A 16,983-nucleotide genomic window follows, 5' to 3' on the forward strand; every position below is an offset into this window, starting at 1 on the left:
AAGACTTTTCTAGACTTTCTAGAGAAGAAAAAATATTCGGCAAAGGGAAATGAATATCAACAGCCTACCTACATTCACATTCCTGAAACTCTCAGACAAGAGCTTCCTGCATGCTAGAGAATCCTGCTACAATATTGACTGATTTACTATGGTTTTGAATACGATGCAAAATAATCTTTGCCTACGGCATTATTTTGAAAATTCATCACTTAATCCTCTCTGTATATCTAAACAAAATAATTTCCTCAAGACTCAGTTCAAGTTTCATCTCCTCCACACAGCCTTGTCCCAAGTTCTGCCAACATGTTCTATTCAACTCCTGATGACCCACAGTACTTACTGTGACAGAATTAGTCACAGGTTGTTCTATAATAAATTAGCTCTTAGACAACCTCTGTGCTGTACCTGGTACAGCACCTTCATTTTTTTTGCAGTATCCCCTGCTCAAATGAATAAACCCTGCTCATATCAGATCAAAACAGGGATACAACCCTGAAAGTAATTGATGCCCCTTCCCTTCTCTTTAGTTTTCCAGGGGTCTCTGAAGTAGTTACTCAACTCCAAATTACCAGGATTGAGGAAATACTCTCTCATCCTCTGCTCCGAATAGAATTTGGATTCTATAAATGACCAAAAATCTTTCCTTACTTTTGCAAGGATGTTTTAGTTTTCATAGATAATCACTATAAGGTAATAAATCTTAAATAAACTTTCCAAACAACTCTTTCTTCAATGCCTATGAATCCTGATAAATAGAACATCGGAGCCATTAAAAATCAATACCCTTTCTTTTATATATATAGTCCAAGGGAATCTTAATAGCAGTATATGAATATAAAGTCCAAAAGAAACTTCACTGTCATGATTAAATTCTGTGCAATTTCAATGTGCAATTAATCAAATATAATTTTCTTGATATAATCTAGCATGGTCAAGGATCATTAGCTTGATTATATTTCCTTTTTATTAAGTCATTATGGTTTTTATTTTTAGCCACTTACTTAGAACACAATTTCTTTGGCTGAAAAAAAAACATTTAAAAATAGAGACTATTATTGTTGCATTATTTGAATTGATTGGGTATGTGCTACAAATAGTTATAGGAATAGAATCTTCAAAAAATAATAAATCTTTTAACATCTAAAACAAATCCAGATTCCATAAAACCTATGTTTGTCTAATTATAGCTTTGAATTTTGATGTGGTTTTCTATGTAAATAAATTTTTAAGGCTTGCAATTGGAATGTATTCTATTAAAAGCAGATGTCATATTAAAAGTTACAAAGTAACAAATGTTTATTTTGTATCCCCAAAATAAATCTAAATTGTCTTAAGATATTTGGTGTTTCAGACATTATTCTTTCTTCAATCTAAAAGAACTCTCCAAAATAACCAAATCTCACCCTTGCCAGCTACACCAATACAACAAACTAGACTTCTACTACTTACAACTCAGGCTATCGATCTGTGAACACTGATATATCTATTGATTATAATAAAATGTTTTTAGTTAAAAAATATATTTGCCATAAATAAAAGTAGAGAAGTTCACAAGTAAAATACACACCACTTTTTCCTTTTCAGGCCAATATATATTATATATTATATATTCAACAATATTTGAAGCATAGCACATACATTTTCCCAATGTGCCAACAGAAGGAAGAACCCTTTTAATGGCAATTACGATTTCATGTATAAATACTTAGAGGCATTACATGGTATACTCCCTTAGGAGAATATTTGAATAATGAATGCTTCTTTTCCCATTGTTATTATGAATTTTTATAAAACAAACAAAAAAGCCTTTTTAGAGGTTAGGTTTAAGCAAGCACAATGGAAAGACTGAACAGGATATCAAATGTCCTAATTCCTTAACAATTACATCTGAACTAAACAGGAATTCTAAGAATTCCTTTCATTACCTCTCCTTATAATAAATAGCAGATTTAAATATCTATTTTCCTAATCATACTTCTGGAGCCTGAAGCCCAACAAATATGTAAATATCATGTATCATTTTTCTCCCCCATTGTATGGGTAAAGCATTTTAATTTTATAAAAAAGACAAAACCTAGGAAGAGATTCATTTTTGTTGCATTAAATAGTAATATAAATGTCAGTTATGTATTTAAAAAAGCAACACGATTTCTTCTTATTCAGTCTTGTTAACGTCTATGTGCAAATTTACATTGTGGATAGAAGGGTCCTTTACAGACCTTTTAAGTGTGACAAGACATTATTTATGTAGGGCATTTTTTACAAAGATGGTTCCTTTTCCTGTCATGAAGTAAATCAAAAGTATCATCACTTGACATCTGTTGAGATTTAACCACAGTGGCTGTATGCCTCCAACCACTATTTATATGCTATGCAAGCAAATGACCCTCATTTTTACTGTTCACAGATGCTCATGTGTCTAAAGTTCACATTACTTGCATAAAGTTTTATTTAACTGGGAATATGTCATGTTTGGTGGCGTCATATTTTATGTACTTATCAAAATGTTAGAATATGAAAAAGTCTTTAAAAATATCTCCACATACAATTTCACATAACTACAGTCATTTAAATATTGAGCATATATATAAATTAATACAAATGCAAATTATTTTGAAGAAGTATTTATTTTGTGGACAGCTAAAACAACTGGGAGCTACCATAGGCACATGCCACTAGGTTGTCTAGCCCTGCACCAGCTCCTTCTAGCAAGCTGGCATCCAGGCATCAAGCATACCCGCCTGACTCCAAATGGCCTGCCGAAGTTCCCGGCACAGTCTATACGAAGGCCACTTCTACACAGGACCACTTTTTCAAGATTGGGAGAGGTAGTTATTTCATTTAATTCATAGTAACAAACACGGTAATCTTAAAAAAATGGGGAGGCAAAATAATACGCCCCAAATGAGAATGACAACAACAACCCTAATGAAATAAAGATAAGTATTTTGCCTGATAAAGAATTCAAAGATATGATCATAAGAATGCTCAACAATCTTGAGAGTAGAATAGAGGAACTCAGAGACCACTTCAACAAAGAGTTAGAAAATATAACTAATTATCAATCAAAGATAACAAATACAATAACTGAAATGAAAAATACACCAAGGAATCAACACCAGAAGAATGAATTAGTGGCAATCATATGATCTATAAGGCCCTTTCCAAAGCTAACAATCTAAAATTTATAAGTCATATATATATATATGTGTGTATACATATATATACACACATATATATATATATATATATTTAATAGGTTAGTATAAGGGAACGATGAGACATTATCCAGAGGACAAACATTCTCATTATATGGATCTCATAAGGAGAAGAGAGAGAAAGAGGCAGAGAGTATATTTAAAGGAATAATAGCTGAAAACTGTCAGAGAAAGGAAACATTATCAAGATCCAGAAGCACAGAGAGTTCCAAACAAGATGAATCCAAAGAAGCCCACACCAAGACATATTTTTAATTAAAATGTCAAAGGTTAAGGATAAAAAGACAATTTTGAAGACAGCAAGAGGAAATAAGTCACAAACAAGGGAAATACCACAAGGCAATCAGCAACTTTACAGGCCAGAAGGGAGTGGTAGGAAATAGTTAAAAGTCTCAAGAAAGGAACTTACGACCTGGAATAGTATACCCAGCAAGGCTGGAATTCAGAATTAAAGGACAGATAAAGAGTTTCCCAAACAAAAACTAAAGAAGTTCATCATCACTAAACTGTCTTCACAAAAAACGTTAAAAGGTCTTTCTTATGCAGAAAAAGCCATAACCAGAAAAAAAAAATTAAAGAAAAAAAAAGTCTCACAGTTAAAGGCAAATACAGAATTAACACAGTGAATCAAGTGCTTAAAAAGCTAATATAGAAGTTAAAAGACAAGAAGAAAAATTAACTATAACTACAAAAATAGGGTATGTAAAAACCAAAAAGATATAAAATATAACATCAAATGCACAAAGTGTGGAAGAGGGAGTAAAAATGCAGTGCTTTTTGAATGTATTTAAATTTAAATGCCTAATAGCTTAAAATAGACTATTAAAGATATAGAGATATGTATGATACTCATGGTAACCACAAACCAAAAGAAATGCAAATATACCAAAATAAACAGAATGGCCAAACAAAACACTAAAGTAAACCAGCAAACTGAAAGGAAAGAGATCAAGAGAAGAAGGAACAGAGAACTAATGAAACACCACCACCAACAACAAAATAATGGCAATACCTGCATACCTACAAATAATCACTTTAAATGTAAATAGACTTTATTAAAAAGATGTAGGGTTACTGAATGGATTTAAAAAAAACAAGACCCAACTATATGCTGCCTACATGAGACTCACTTTAGATCAAAAGACACATAGACTGAAAGTGAAGAGATGAACAAAGATATTCTATGCAAATGGAAACAAAAAGAAAACTGGAGTAGCGATATTTGTAGCTGGGGTAGGAATACTTATATCAGACAAAATAGACTTTAAAACAAAGACCGCAGAAAAAGACAAAGAAGGAAATTACATAATGATAAAGGAGTCAATCCAAAAAGAAGATATAACAATTATAACTATCTATACAACAAACATAGGAGCACCTAAATAAATAAAGTAAATATTAATAGACATAAAGGGAGAAATTCACAGCAATACTATAATAGTAAGGGACTTTAATATCCCTCTAACATCATTAGGCAGCTCATACAGACAGAAAATTAATAAGGAAATAATGGCCTTAAATGTCATATTAGAGCAGATCGATTTAATAAACATTTAAAAAAATATTTCATCCAAAAATGCATTTTAATGTGCACATGGAACATTCTCCAAATTATCACATGTTAGGCCACAAAACGAGTCTCAATAACTTCAAGAAAACTGAAATTATATCAAGTATTTTTTTTCTGGCCACTAATGGTATAAAGCTAAAAATCAACTATGAGAAGAAAACTGGAAAAAATCAAACACATGGAGATTAAATGATATAGCACTAAACAATCAATGCATTAAAAAGGAAATTAAACAGGAAATCCAAAATACCTTGAGACAAATGAAAATGAAAAAAAAAAAAACTCCTCAAAATTTATGTGATACAATAAAAACAGCTCTAAGAGAGAAGTTCATAGCTATACAGACCTACCCTAGGCCACAAAAATATCTAAAGTAAACATTCTAAATTTGCACCAAAGGAATTAGAAAAAAATACAACAAACAGAACCCAAAGTAGAAGGAAAGATACACTAACGGTCAGAAAAAAAATAAACAAAATAGAGACTAAGGTTTAAAAAAAAAAATGGAAAAGGTCAATGAAACCAAGAGCTGGTTCTTTGAAAGAATAAACAAAATGCCAGATGAGAGAGAGAGAGAGAGAGAGAGAGAGAGAGAGAGAGAGAGAGAGAGAGAGAGAGGGGCGCAACAAGGCCAAATAAAGTCAGAAATGAAAAAGGAGAGGTCACCACTGACACTGCAGAAATACAAAGAATCACTAAAGAATACTATGAATAATCATATGCCAATAAATTGGACAACCTGGAAGAAATAAATAAATTTCTAGAAGCAGATAACCTTCCAAGTCTAAACCTAAAAGAAGCAGAGAATATGAACAGATTGATTACTAGCAGCGAAATCAAAGCAATAATCAAAAAATTCCCAACAAACAGAAGTCCAGGACCATATAGCTTCAGAAGTGAATTCTAACAATCATTGAAAGAAGAATTAATATCTATCTTTCTTAAACTATATTTTTAAAATTCGAGAAGAAGGAACACTTCCAAAAGAGTTCTCTGAAGTCAACAATATCCTGATACTAAAACCAGACAAGACATTACAAAATAATAAAAAAAAAAAAATTACAAAATAATATCCCTAATGAACATATGTGCAAATATTCTCAACAACATAATAACAAATTGAATTCAACAAAATATTAAAAGGGTTAAAGACCAAGATTAAAGACCTTGGGATTTATCCCAAGGAGACAAGACTAGTTTGATATCCACAAATCACTTAATGTGATACATGGCACCAACAAAACCAAGGATAAAAATCATATGATCTTCTCAATAAGTGCAGAAGAAGCATTTGATAAAATTCAGCATCCAATTATGATAAAAAGTCTCAACAAACTGGTATAAATGAAACTTATCCCAACATAATAATGGCTATGTATGACAAACCCATAACTAACATTACATTCAATGGGGAAAAGCTGAAAGATCAAGAACAAGACAAGGATGCTGACTCTCATCACTATTATTCAATATAATATTGTTAGACCTAGCCACAGCAATCAGACACAATAAAGAAATAAAAGACATCCATATTAGAAATGAAGAGCTAAAACTGTCAGAATATGCAGATAACATGACAGAGAACCCTAAAGACTTCACCAAAAAAAAAAAAAAAATTAAAATAAATAAATTCAGTAAAGTAGCACGATACCAAATTAATACACAGAAATTTGTCACACTTCTATACACTGATAATGATCAGAAGGAGAAATTAACAACAACAAAAAAAACAACAAACAACAACAAAAAAAAACATTTACAAAAGCATCAAAAAGAATAAAATATCTCGAAACAAATTTAACCAAGAATGTAAAACACCTGTACTCTGAAAACAATAAGACACTGAAGAGAAAAAATTGAAGAGAAATTTTAGAAAGATATACCATGCTCACAGATTAGGATTAATATTGTTAAAATGTCCATACTACCCAAAACAATCTACAGATTCAATGCAATCCTTATCAAAATATCAATGGCAATGTTCACAGAACCAGAAGAAATAATCCTAAAATTTACATAGAACCATAAAAGACCCTGAATAACCAAAGCAATCTTGAGAAAGAAGAAAAAAGGTGGACATACCAGGCTTCTGGATTTTAGACTATATCACAAAGCTATAATATTCAAAACAGTATGGTATGGCACAAAAATATACACATAGATCAATGGAACAGAATAGAGAGCCCAGAAATAAATCCTCATGTATATGGTCAATTAATCTAAAGCAAAGAAAACAATAATATACAATAGAAAAGTGACAGTTTCTTCAATAAGTGGTGTTGAGAGTACTGGACAGATGCAGGCAAAAAAAAAAAAAAATGAAACTCGACCACTCTTTTACACCATATACAAAAATAAACTCAAAATGGATTAAAGATTCAAATGTAAGACCTGAAACCATAAAAAACTAGAAGAAAATAGAGGTAGTAAACTCTTTGACATCGGTCTTAGTAATACCTTTTTGAACATGTATCCTCAGCAAGGGAAACAAAAGCAAAAATAAATTAATGAGACTACATCAAACTGAAAAGCTTCTGCATACCAAAAGAGACCATCAACAAAACGAGAGGATAATGTACTGAATGAGAGAATGTATTTGCAAATTATATATTTGATAAGGGGTTAATATCCAAAATATAGAAGGAACTCATACAACTCAATAACAAAAAATAAATGATCTGAACAAAAAATAAATTATCTGATCAAAAAATGGCAGAAGACATAAACATTTCTCCAAAGAAGACACACAGATGACCAACAGACATTAAAAGATGCTCAGCATCACTAATCATCAGTGATGATTAAAACCACAATAATATCCTACCTCACATCTGTTAGAATGGCTATCATAAAAAAAATCAACAAATAAGTGTTGGTGAGGACGTAGAGAAAAGGGAACTCTTGTGCACTGTCGATGGGAGTGTAAATTGGTGCAGCGCTACAGAAAACAGTACAAAGATTCTTCAAAAAACTGCAAAATAGAACTACCATATGACCCAGCAATTTCATCTCTCAGTATTTATCCAAAGAAAACAAAAACTCTAATTCAAAAAGATATATGCACCCCTCTATTCACTGCAGCACTATTTACAATAGTCAAGATATGGAAGCAACATAGGTGTCCATAGATAGAGGAATGGGTAAAGATGTGGCATATATGCATATAATGGAATATTACTGATCAAGAAAAAGAATCTTGCCATGGACTTAGACGGTATTACACTAAGTGAAATAATTCAGACAGAGAAAGAGAAATACCATAAGATTTCACTTATAATGTGGAATCAAAAAAATAAAAAATAAAACAAAACAGAATAAATGAACCAAACAAAACAAAAACAGAGTCACGGAAACAGAGGTCAAACCAACGGTCCCGGATGGGAGGGTTGTTACAGAGTGGGTAAAAAAGATGAAGGAAAATACAGTCAATAATCATGTGGCAACTTTGCATGGTGAAAGCTGATTTCTAGACTTAGTGTGGTGATCACGTGGTAAGGTAAACAAATGTCAAATCGGCATATCGTATACCTGAAACCCCACCCAAGCTCTGTCCCCTGCCAGTCTAGGAGCATTACATAATCCCTCTACACTTCAGTTTCCTGTACTACAGACTAGGGACAATGATGTCTACCTCACAGGATTGTGTAGATTAAGTCGGTGAATGTCAGTGGAGTGTCGAAGAGAATGAGTGTCACCTGATAAATAAAGCACGATATGCCTGTGGTTTCCATATTTATTACTATTGTTGTTGTTGTCACTATTACATTATAAACTCTGTCAAAGAGTTTATATAGTGATAATAATAATCATCACTATTATTAGTAGTATTGCTGCTGCTGCTCCTCCTACTGGGGTTAAACTTAATCTTTATTTGAGGTGACAGGATCTTCATCAACATCACTGAATTACCCTGGCAACAGAGAGGACATTGGACTAAATGTTTACTAGCTCTAGAGCATTCCTTAAAAATGGGTAAGTCTGTAGGGGTGTCAATGTGTAAACATGGACCTCTTAGGAAATAAGATTTTCTATTTTTTTTCTTGATTCATTAAGAGACGGGGTTGTTGCTAAGTTAGCAGGTTGACATTTAATTCTGACATATAAATGTCACACTCATTTGGTCAAGGAGAACTATGTCAAACCATCCTCAGATAAACTCACATACCTTCTCAGATAATCTCAATGCAAAATAAAAAAAAGATAAACTAAGACGTCATCACAGAAATTAAATATATGTTCCATGAAAAAAATTGCAATGCTTTGTGATAGACTCCTTATAGGAAAAAAGATTTAGAAACACAAGATATTCATCAACAGTACTAGTCTAGATGTTCACAGAATAACCCTCTTTCTCTTTATGCCAAACAGCAATGTGTGCAGCTAAGGAATCTTCTATTATCACACTGAAAATGTCTTTTTTCCGAAAGAGTAAAAACAGCACAGGCACCTCATTAAATACCAGTGCATTTGAGTAAAGTCTTACTTTCAAGAAGACAGATCACAAAAAAAAATTGGGGGGCTATTTTTAGATATTTGAAGAAAAACAGAACTTCCAGCCTCTATTGTATATAAGAATTGCTTAAAATACCTTTATAAACATAAGCCATAGCATTGAAGGCTATTAATTTCACTGAAAATGAATCATGAGGTACCAAAAACGTCTGTACATACAATCAGTCTGCATTTCCCATAAAAAGGGGAATGATTTGCATGCATCCTGAAATACATTTTCCTTAAGCAAAATTTTAGATATTTCAAGTAAATGGAATGGATTGATTTTTCTTCCAAATGCAGTGAAATTAAATGAAACTAGGTTTCTTCAGCAGTATATCACTTAGCAGCAGATTTTTCTCTCTTCAACACACAGGAAAAAAAAAATACTTTATCCCTCCAAAAACAGACCTGAAATGCAGAGCTCAGTACCAAAACCTGGGCCAAGAAGATACTGAATGAGCTTATCAGGAGGCATGAGGGAGACTGTTCCATAAATAGTTTGAAGCTGAAGGTAAACAGTAGCATCACTATCAATAAGTGCAAATTATGACATTGGCAAAGTCCCTTATCCACAGTTTATGAAACATCTGTTTATGAAATGTCTTAATGACAGAGTGAGGCGGTTGTGTTTGGAGGATGTTGAAGACAGATGCAAAGAAGCCATCTCATGCCAACTAGCTGAATTTGAAATTTTGCTGAGTTACACATTATTTTATTTCAGTAAGCTAAAATCTGAATTCTATAGCAAATAAATCATAAAATCCTATATCCTCAAGCAACATGCGAGGCATTTGCCTTATTTGTGTTCATTTCACAGGAAAAAAAAAAAATGGTGATGGGAGGGCACGGTTTGCTTTCCTGAGCATTTTGTTCCTGGACAAGAGATACCCCATGTCACATCTGCCCATTCATCAAGTGACAATCCAGGCTGCCTTACTCTCCTCAATGTCTGTACTCTCTACCCATACTCTTTGCCCAGACAGCTTTTCCATCTCTGACACAACCCATGAGAAGAGAGAGAATCACTCAGCCTAAGTATGCTGTATGCAAATATATGGTGGAAAGATTTTTAAAATATTTACTCTGCCAGAAAAAATGTGGTTTTCCACTTAACTTAATACCTCTTAACACTGTGCCACCTTGGCCGAACTGATTATTACGAGATGAATGATTTTCTGGTTTTTAATTATTACTGCGCACAGTCACTGATCTTTATAAAGTCCTCCCCTGGTCAGCTGTTTTATTTGTTAAACAAATATTTATTCAGTGCCTACAATGTGCCAGGTGCTAATTTACCACAGTCACTGACCTAAGGTCACCAGCAACCAGCTGTAATGCAATAAGTGGTTCTGAAAAATTCAACTACATAATTGTTGAGTTTGCATCATTATCATTTTAATAGAAATGACTGAGGTGAGCCTGCCCACCCACTCGGCCAGAAGTTCCAGGGGTCTTAGCTGTCCACTCAAATCCATCCCTTCCTGGCTGTATTTGGCAGTGTCTATCTGGTGAGAGCTATCTACTCTGAAATAAATATCAATGGGAACAACTCTGGGTCCTACACTAGCTACAACTTCCAGGTCACCTCATTAGGTACCACCCACCTGGAGAGGCTGGGCCAGGAGAAATCGGGGGTCTTCTTCTTTCTCTGACTCTAAAAGGCAGCTGTTTGCCATTCTCTTGCCTCCACATTCCCCTTACCCTTCTGCAAAAGTTAAGAAATGTAGCCACTCCCTATTTCAGGGTAAAGATGGGCACCAATAGCAATACCTTCTATCTGGGGCTTATTATTGTAGGTTTTACTACACTTTCCTGAACAACACCTGGGAAATTTACAACAATATCACTTCATGATCAAGTAGACTGGTTGAAAAATGCTGCTTGGGAATGTTTTTTTCTCTAAATGCAGAGTTCTTTCTTCCTATGACTCAGGTATCACAGGATAGATCAAAAGACCCAACACAGAATGGAGATGTTGGAACTGGATACAAGACCCTCTTCCACATGCCACGTATAGAGTGCTACAATGCAATGAAATGCCAAGTGCACCATCGGCTAGTTACTAAGGACTGGATTTCTTGTTTTTCTTTGCTCACTCTTACCTTTATTCCCACCCATAATACTGCTTCTCAGACAGATTTCAATCAAGTGACAACAAATTTCTAAACAACTAATTCTGGAATCAAGCAATGGTTGAAATTTTGGAAGTATGTATCCGAAGGCCACAAATAAAATAGTGAGGACATTTTCACTTGGTGAGGACTGTTTCCTGTTCTATTTGGGACAGTTTCACTTAACCACATGTCCTCAGATTCTAATCTCTAATACTGCTCAGGGAGGGTGGAGGTTCCACAGCCCAGAAAATGATTTCAAAGTTTTTTTCTAATGAAAGTTCACACTTATGCCAGAAACACTGTCCAATTTTAGAAAATAACATGGGAGGCATTTGCCTTATTTGTGTTCATTTCACAGGAAAAAAAAAAAATGGTGATGGGAGGGCACGGTTTGCTTTCCTGAGCATTTTGTTCCTGGACAAGAGATACCCCATGTCACATCTGCCCATTCATCAAGTGACAATCCAGGCTGCCTTACTCTCCTCAATGTCTGTACTCTCTACCCATACTCTTTGCCCAGACAGCTTTTCCATCTCTGACACAACCCATGAGAAGAGAGAGAATCACTCAGCCTAAGTATGCTGTATGCAAATATATGGTGGAAAGATTTTTAAAATATTTACTCTGCCAGAAAAAATGTGGTTTTCCACTTAACTTAATACCTCTTAACACTGTGCCACCTTGGCCGAACTGATTATTACGAGATGAATGATTTTCTGGTTTTTAATTATTACTGCGCACAGTCACTGATCTTTATAAAGTCCTCCCCTGGTCAGCTGTTTTATTTGTTAAACAAATATTTATTCAGTGCCTACAATGTGCCAGGTGCTAATTTACCACAGTCACTGACCTAAGGTCACCAGCAACCAGCTGTAATGCAATAAGTGGTTCTGAAAAATTCAACTACATAATTGTTGAGTTTGCATCATTATCATTTTAATAGAAATGACTGAGGTGAGCCTGCCCACCCACTCGGCCAGAAGTTCCAGGGGTCTTAGCTGTCCACTCAAATCCATCCCTTCCTGGCTGTATTTGGCAGTGTCTATCTGGTGAGAGCTATCTACTCTGAAATAAATATCAATGGGAACAACTCTGGGTCCTACACTAGCTACAACTTCCAGGTCACCTCATTAGGTACCACCCACCTGGAGAGGCTGGGCCAGGAGAAATCGGGGGTCTTCTTCTTTCTCTGACTCTAAAAGGCAGCTGTTTGCCATTCTCTTGCCTCCACATTCCCCTTACCCTTCTGCAAAAGTTAAGAAATGTAGCCACTCCCTATTTCAGGGTAAAGATGGGCACCAATAGCAATACCTTCTATCTGGGGCTTATTATTGTAGGTTTTACTACACTTTCCTGAACAACACCTGGGAAATTTACAACAATATCACTTCATGATCAAGTAGACTGGTTGAAAAATGCTGCTTGGGAATGTTTTTTTCTCTAAATGCAGAGTTCTTTCTTCCTATGACTCAGGTATCACAGGATAGATCAAAAGACCCAACACAGAATGGAGATGTTGGAACTGGATACAAGACCCTCTTCCACATGCCACGTATAGAGTGCTACAATGCAATGAAATGCCAAGTGCACCATCGGCTAGTTACTAAGGACTGGATTTCTTGTTTTTCTTTGCTCACTCTTACCTTTATTCCCACCCATAATACTGCTTCTCAGACAGATTTCAATCAAGTGACAACAAATTTCTAAACAACTAATTCTGGAATCAAGCAATGGTTGAAATTTTGGAAGTATGTATCCGAAGGCCACAAATAAAATAGTGAGGACATTTTCACTTGGTGAGGACTGTTTCCTGTTCTATTTGGGACAGTTTCACTTAACCACATGTCCTCAGATTCTAATCTCTAATACTGCTCAGGGAGGGTGGAGGTTCCACAGCCCAGAAAATGATTTCAAAGTTTTTTTCTAATGAAAGTTCACACTTATGCCAGAAACACTGTCCAATTTTAGAAAATACACAAGTACTCACTTGTTTAGCCTTGGTCTTTGTGATGGTGTCAGAAATAGGTTTCTTCCTCTCCTTTACAGCAGTTTTGGAAAATAATTCCTCAAATTCATGACAATCTATAGATGGTTCTTCAATTTTTTCCCAAATAAGTAAAGCACTGGAGTCTCTAAAGTTAAGCAAAACACCAAATGAAAGAACCATCGAACCAAACTACAAGATATCATGGTTAGCGTAAACATAAAGGAAGAAGGGAAAAAAGAGAAAGGCAGAAGAGAAAACAAGGATGAAAAGTCAGGAAGGAATGACACATCGAAGGAAGGAAGGAATGAAAAGAGGCGAACGGGCGGGAAGACAGGAAAAGGGAAAGAATACTCTTATTGAAGACTACCATTTGTTTTATTGACCTGATAAGAAAGTTAAAATACTATTAATATAGAAGGAAACCTTTGCCTAGATATAATTTCCAGGAATTCTCAGTTATCAAATCTGTGTATAAAAACATAAAAGAAAAACTCCTCTCAGTATAGGCAATAAAGGTAGGAAACGTTTTCATATACAATCCCAACTTGATTCATCAGCTTTGTAGATTATTCGTGGGTTAAAAAATAAATCATTTTATGACCCAAGGCAGCATCCTCCATCTCCCTCTCACTTCCCATCACCTAATTATTATCTGACTTCGTAAAAACTAGATGCATGTACTACCACCTAAAAAGGGTAGATCTATTTTTTAAAAAGAAAAACAAACAAACAAAACTCTTAATATATCTGGAAAAAAATGAGTTTGGGGCATGGTTTAAAATGATGCATCAAACATATATATATGACATGATAACTATAAAGAGAATGAGCTATAAAGTTTGAAGTAATCAAAATGCATAGATTGTTTCCCCTAATATAATTCAGTGAAGAGAAAAAAAAAATAAGATAAGAACGAGCCCGGTAAATATCCTGTTTCTAAATGCACGCCACATCAGCTAGACAAAATTCAAAGTATCGTCAAAAGTTAGAACAAGGAAGGCCACTAAAGTTTAAAGCGCATGTTTTTTCTCCTACCAGCACAGCCGAGCATCACTGCACTGTCCCAGGGATAAGGGAGCACAGCTACATGTTATGTGTGGATAAGTGACATGCTACCAGCATACCTGGGGGCAAGTATTCGTTAATAAGTATCATTTCCAGCTATGATATAACTGCATACTATATCATCAATATTCTATGTAAGTGCCATGAAATTCTCAAAGCTAAATTATTTCACACATAGGGTGTGGATATGTGTATTTTTGTGTAGCACATTTCTGAAGAGAAAGACTACTGCAAACAGAATGGAATGGTAAAAGAAGGCTGTGCCTTCAAAAGGAAGCAAACATCCTCCGCAGTTAGTCTGTCTAAGGATCTGATTCACATTTGTCAAAGTGAAGTTCTGCAACTAGGTATCAGGGCATGTACACTAAGAAAAATATATCCCTCTATCTTTAAAAGATCAATCAATAACTTTACAGAAACCTGTACATGTTATACACTGATACGTAATATCATTTGTTTTATCCTTTTGATAATTCCAGAGAAAAGTCTAAACTTTTAAATAACAAGAGTGTTTCACTAAATTTTGATTTAAAATCTAAAGATAAATTTCAGAGCAATACTTAAAAATACATCAAATTGTAATTTTTCCCAAGAGTTTTAAAGGAAAATGCTTCCTTCAGATTGACGACCTCACATTCACGTTACCTTTTGCTGTGCAGTTGAATTCTCGTCCAGTACAGAGGCTTCATTGGCCGACAAGGCTCTATTGGCTGCTTCCTAATCCCTTTGTCCTGGCTCGTCCCTAATCCAAACCAGCCAGTTGGTAATGGAGGGGGAAGAAATCCACACATCTGTGATATTGGTAAAGTGCTACTCCCAACTTGTGGGGTGGGTAGAGGGCCAGATCCAGGAAGCAGAGTAGGTGGTTGGGGTGAGGTGATGCCTGTTCCAGGACAGGGAGGAGGAGCGGGAGCAGGTGGAATACCCATACCTGGCAAAGGAGGAGGTGGGGGGATCCCAGCTCCGGGCAGAGGTGGGGGAGGAGGTATGCCTGCACCGAGAAGAGGGGGTGGAGGAGGTATGCCCGCTCCAGGCAGAGGAGGGGGAGGGGGTATTCCCTCACCAGGCAAAGGTGGGGGAGGGGGTATTCCCATTCCAGGAAGAGTGGGGGGAGGAGGTATTCCTACTCCAGGAAGAGGAGGGGGAGGAGGTATTCCTTCACCAGGCAAAGGTGGGGGAGGGGGTATTACCACTCCGGGCAGAGTGGGGGGAGGAGGTATGCCTGCTCCAGGCAGAGGAGGAGGAGGGGGTATTCCCATTCTAGGAAGAGAAGGGGGAGGAGGTATGCCCGCTCCAGGCAGAGGAGGGGGAGGAGGTATTCTCTCACCAGGCAAAGGTGGGGGAGGGGGTATTCCCACTCCAGGAAGAGGTGGAGGGAAAGGTATTCCCATTCCGGGAAGAGGCGGGGGAGGAGGTATGCCCACTCCGGGAAGAGGAGGGGGAGGGGGTATTCCCTCACCTGGCAAAGGTGGGGGAGGGGGTATTCCCACTCCAGGCAAAGGTGGGGGAGGGGATATTCCCTCACCAGGCAAAGGTGGAGGAGGGGGTATTCCCACTCCAGGCAAAGGTGGGGGAGAGGGTATTCCCACTCCAGGCAAAGGTGCGGGAGGGGATGGCAGCATTTCTGTACCAGGCACAGAGAGAGGTTGGGGGGTTGCTGTACTGAGCAGAGAAGGCCCTGTCCTGCCAGGGACGGGGGGAGGGGCGGGAGCCACCGCGCCCAGGCGAGGCATGGGACTGGAAGCCTCTCTGCAAGGCAGAGGTGGTGGGGGTGGGATGTTACAGCTGTTTTCAAAGGAAGATAAAACAGAGTGTTCACGGCTGGTTTCAAACTCAGTCTGAAGAGAAGGATGGTAAGGCTGTGGCCTGACCTGGCCTTGACTATCGGACCATGGAAGGGATAGAGATGGCGGAGGCTGAATGGACTGATGTGCGTCGAGCTGTACTGATATTTGCCTTGGAGTCACAATCAAAGAAATCTCTGAACAGAATTTTGTCTGAAGCCCAGAAGGTGAGGCTAGCACAGATGGGTCTCCACTTTCAGCCGCGGGCGGGCGCGAGGGACCCTCCGGCAATGCATCACCAGAAGGCGGCGTCAGTACCTTGCCCTCTTCCATTGGGGACGTCTGGATTGATTTTGCCTGTAAAATCCTTTGATGCCTTACATCCTCTTCTAACCTGAGAGCTTCGAGACAGACATCTTCTGAGGGGGTCACTCCATTCTGAACCCCGTGACGGCCGCTGGCCACGTCCATGTCCGCAGCCGGGTACTGCTTCTCTAGTTCAGCTATTTTGGTCCTCAGATCCTCAATGGTCTGTTCCAGCTGCTGAATTACAGTTGCCTGTCCCTCAAACTTCATGTCTACAGCCTCCTAAAGGGCAACAAAGACAGATATAGTTAAATATAAAATAAGAAACCCTTCAAATATATATTTAAAAAAGACTTACAAAATTAAACAAAATAGATTAGTTTGTTATAATACTTTCAGAAAGACTCCTCCACCCTCAGATTTCAAAGTGGTTTACACTCATTAC

The 16,983-nt window shown here is 36.7% G+C and overlaps 1 protein-coding gene across 1 annotated transcript in view; it reads right to left on the bottom strand.

Moving 5' to 3' along the window:
• Nucleotides 1-16,980, bottom strand: part of FMN2 (formin 2) — a 259,754-nt gene extending 242,774 nt beyond the window's left edge. The window contains exons 1-3 of the mRNA XM_006924128.3: nt 16,975-16,980; nt 15,094-16,820; nt 13,384-13,528 (exon numbers count right to left, since the gene is read on the bottom strand). Of these exons, the coding sequence (XP_006924190.1) occupies nt 13,384-13,528; nt 15,094-16,820; nt 16,975-16,980 (1,878 nt within the window). The remainder of the gene's footprint in view (nt 1-13,383; nt 13,529-15,093; nt 16,821-16,974) is intronic.
• Between the last annotated feature and the right edge of the window lie 3 nt (nt 16,981-16,983).

This window comes from Pteropus alecto, unplaced genomic scaffold, assembly GCF_000325575.1.
Source record: "Pteropus alecto unplaced genomic scaffold, ASM32557v1 scaffold279, whole genome shotgun sequence".
Lineage (NCBI taxonomy): Eukaryota > Metazoa > Chordata > Mammalia > Chiroptera > Pteropodidae > Pteropus > Pteropus alecto.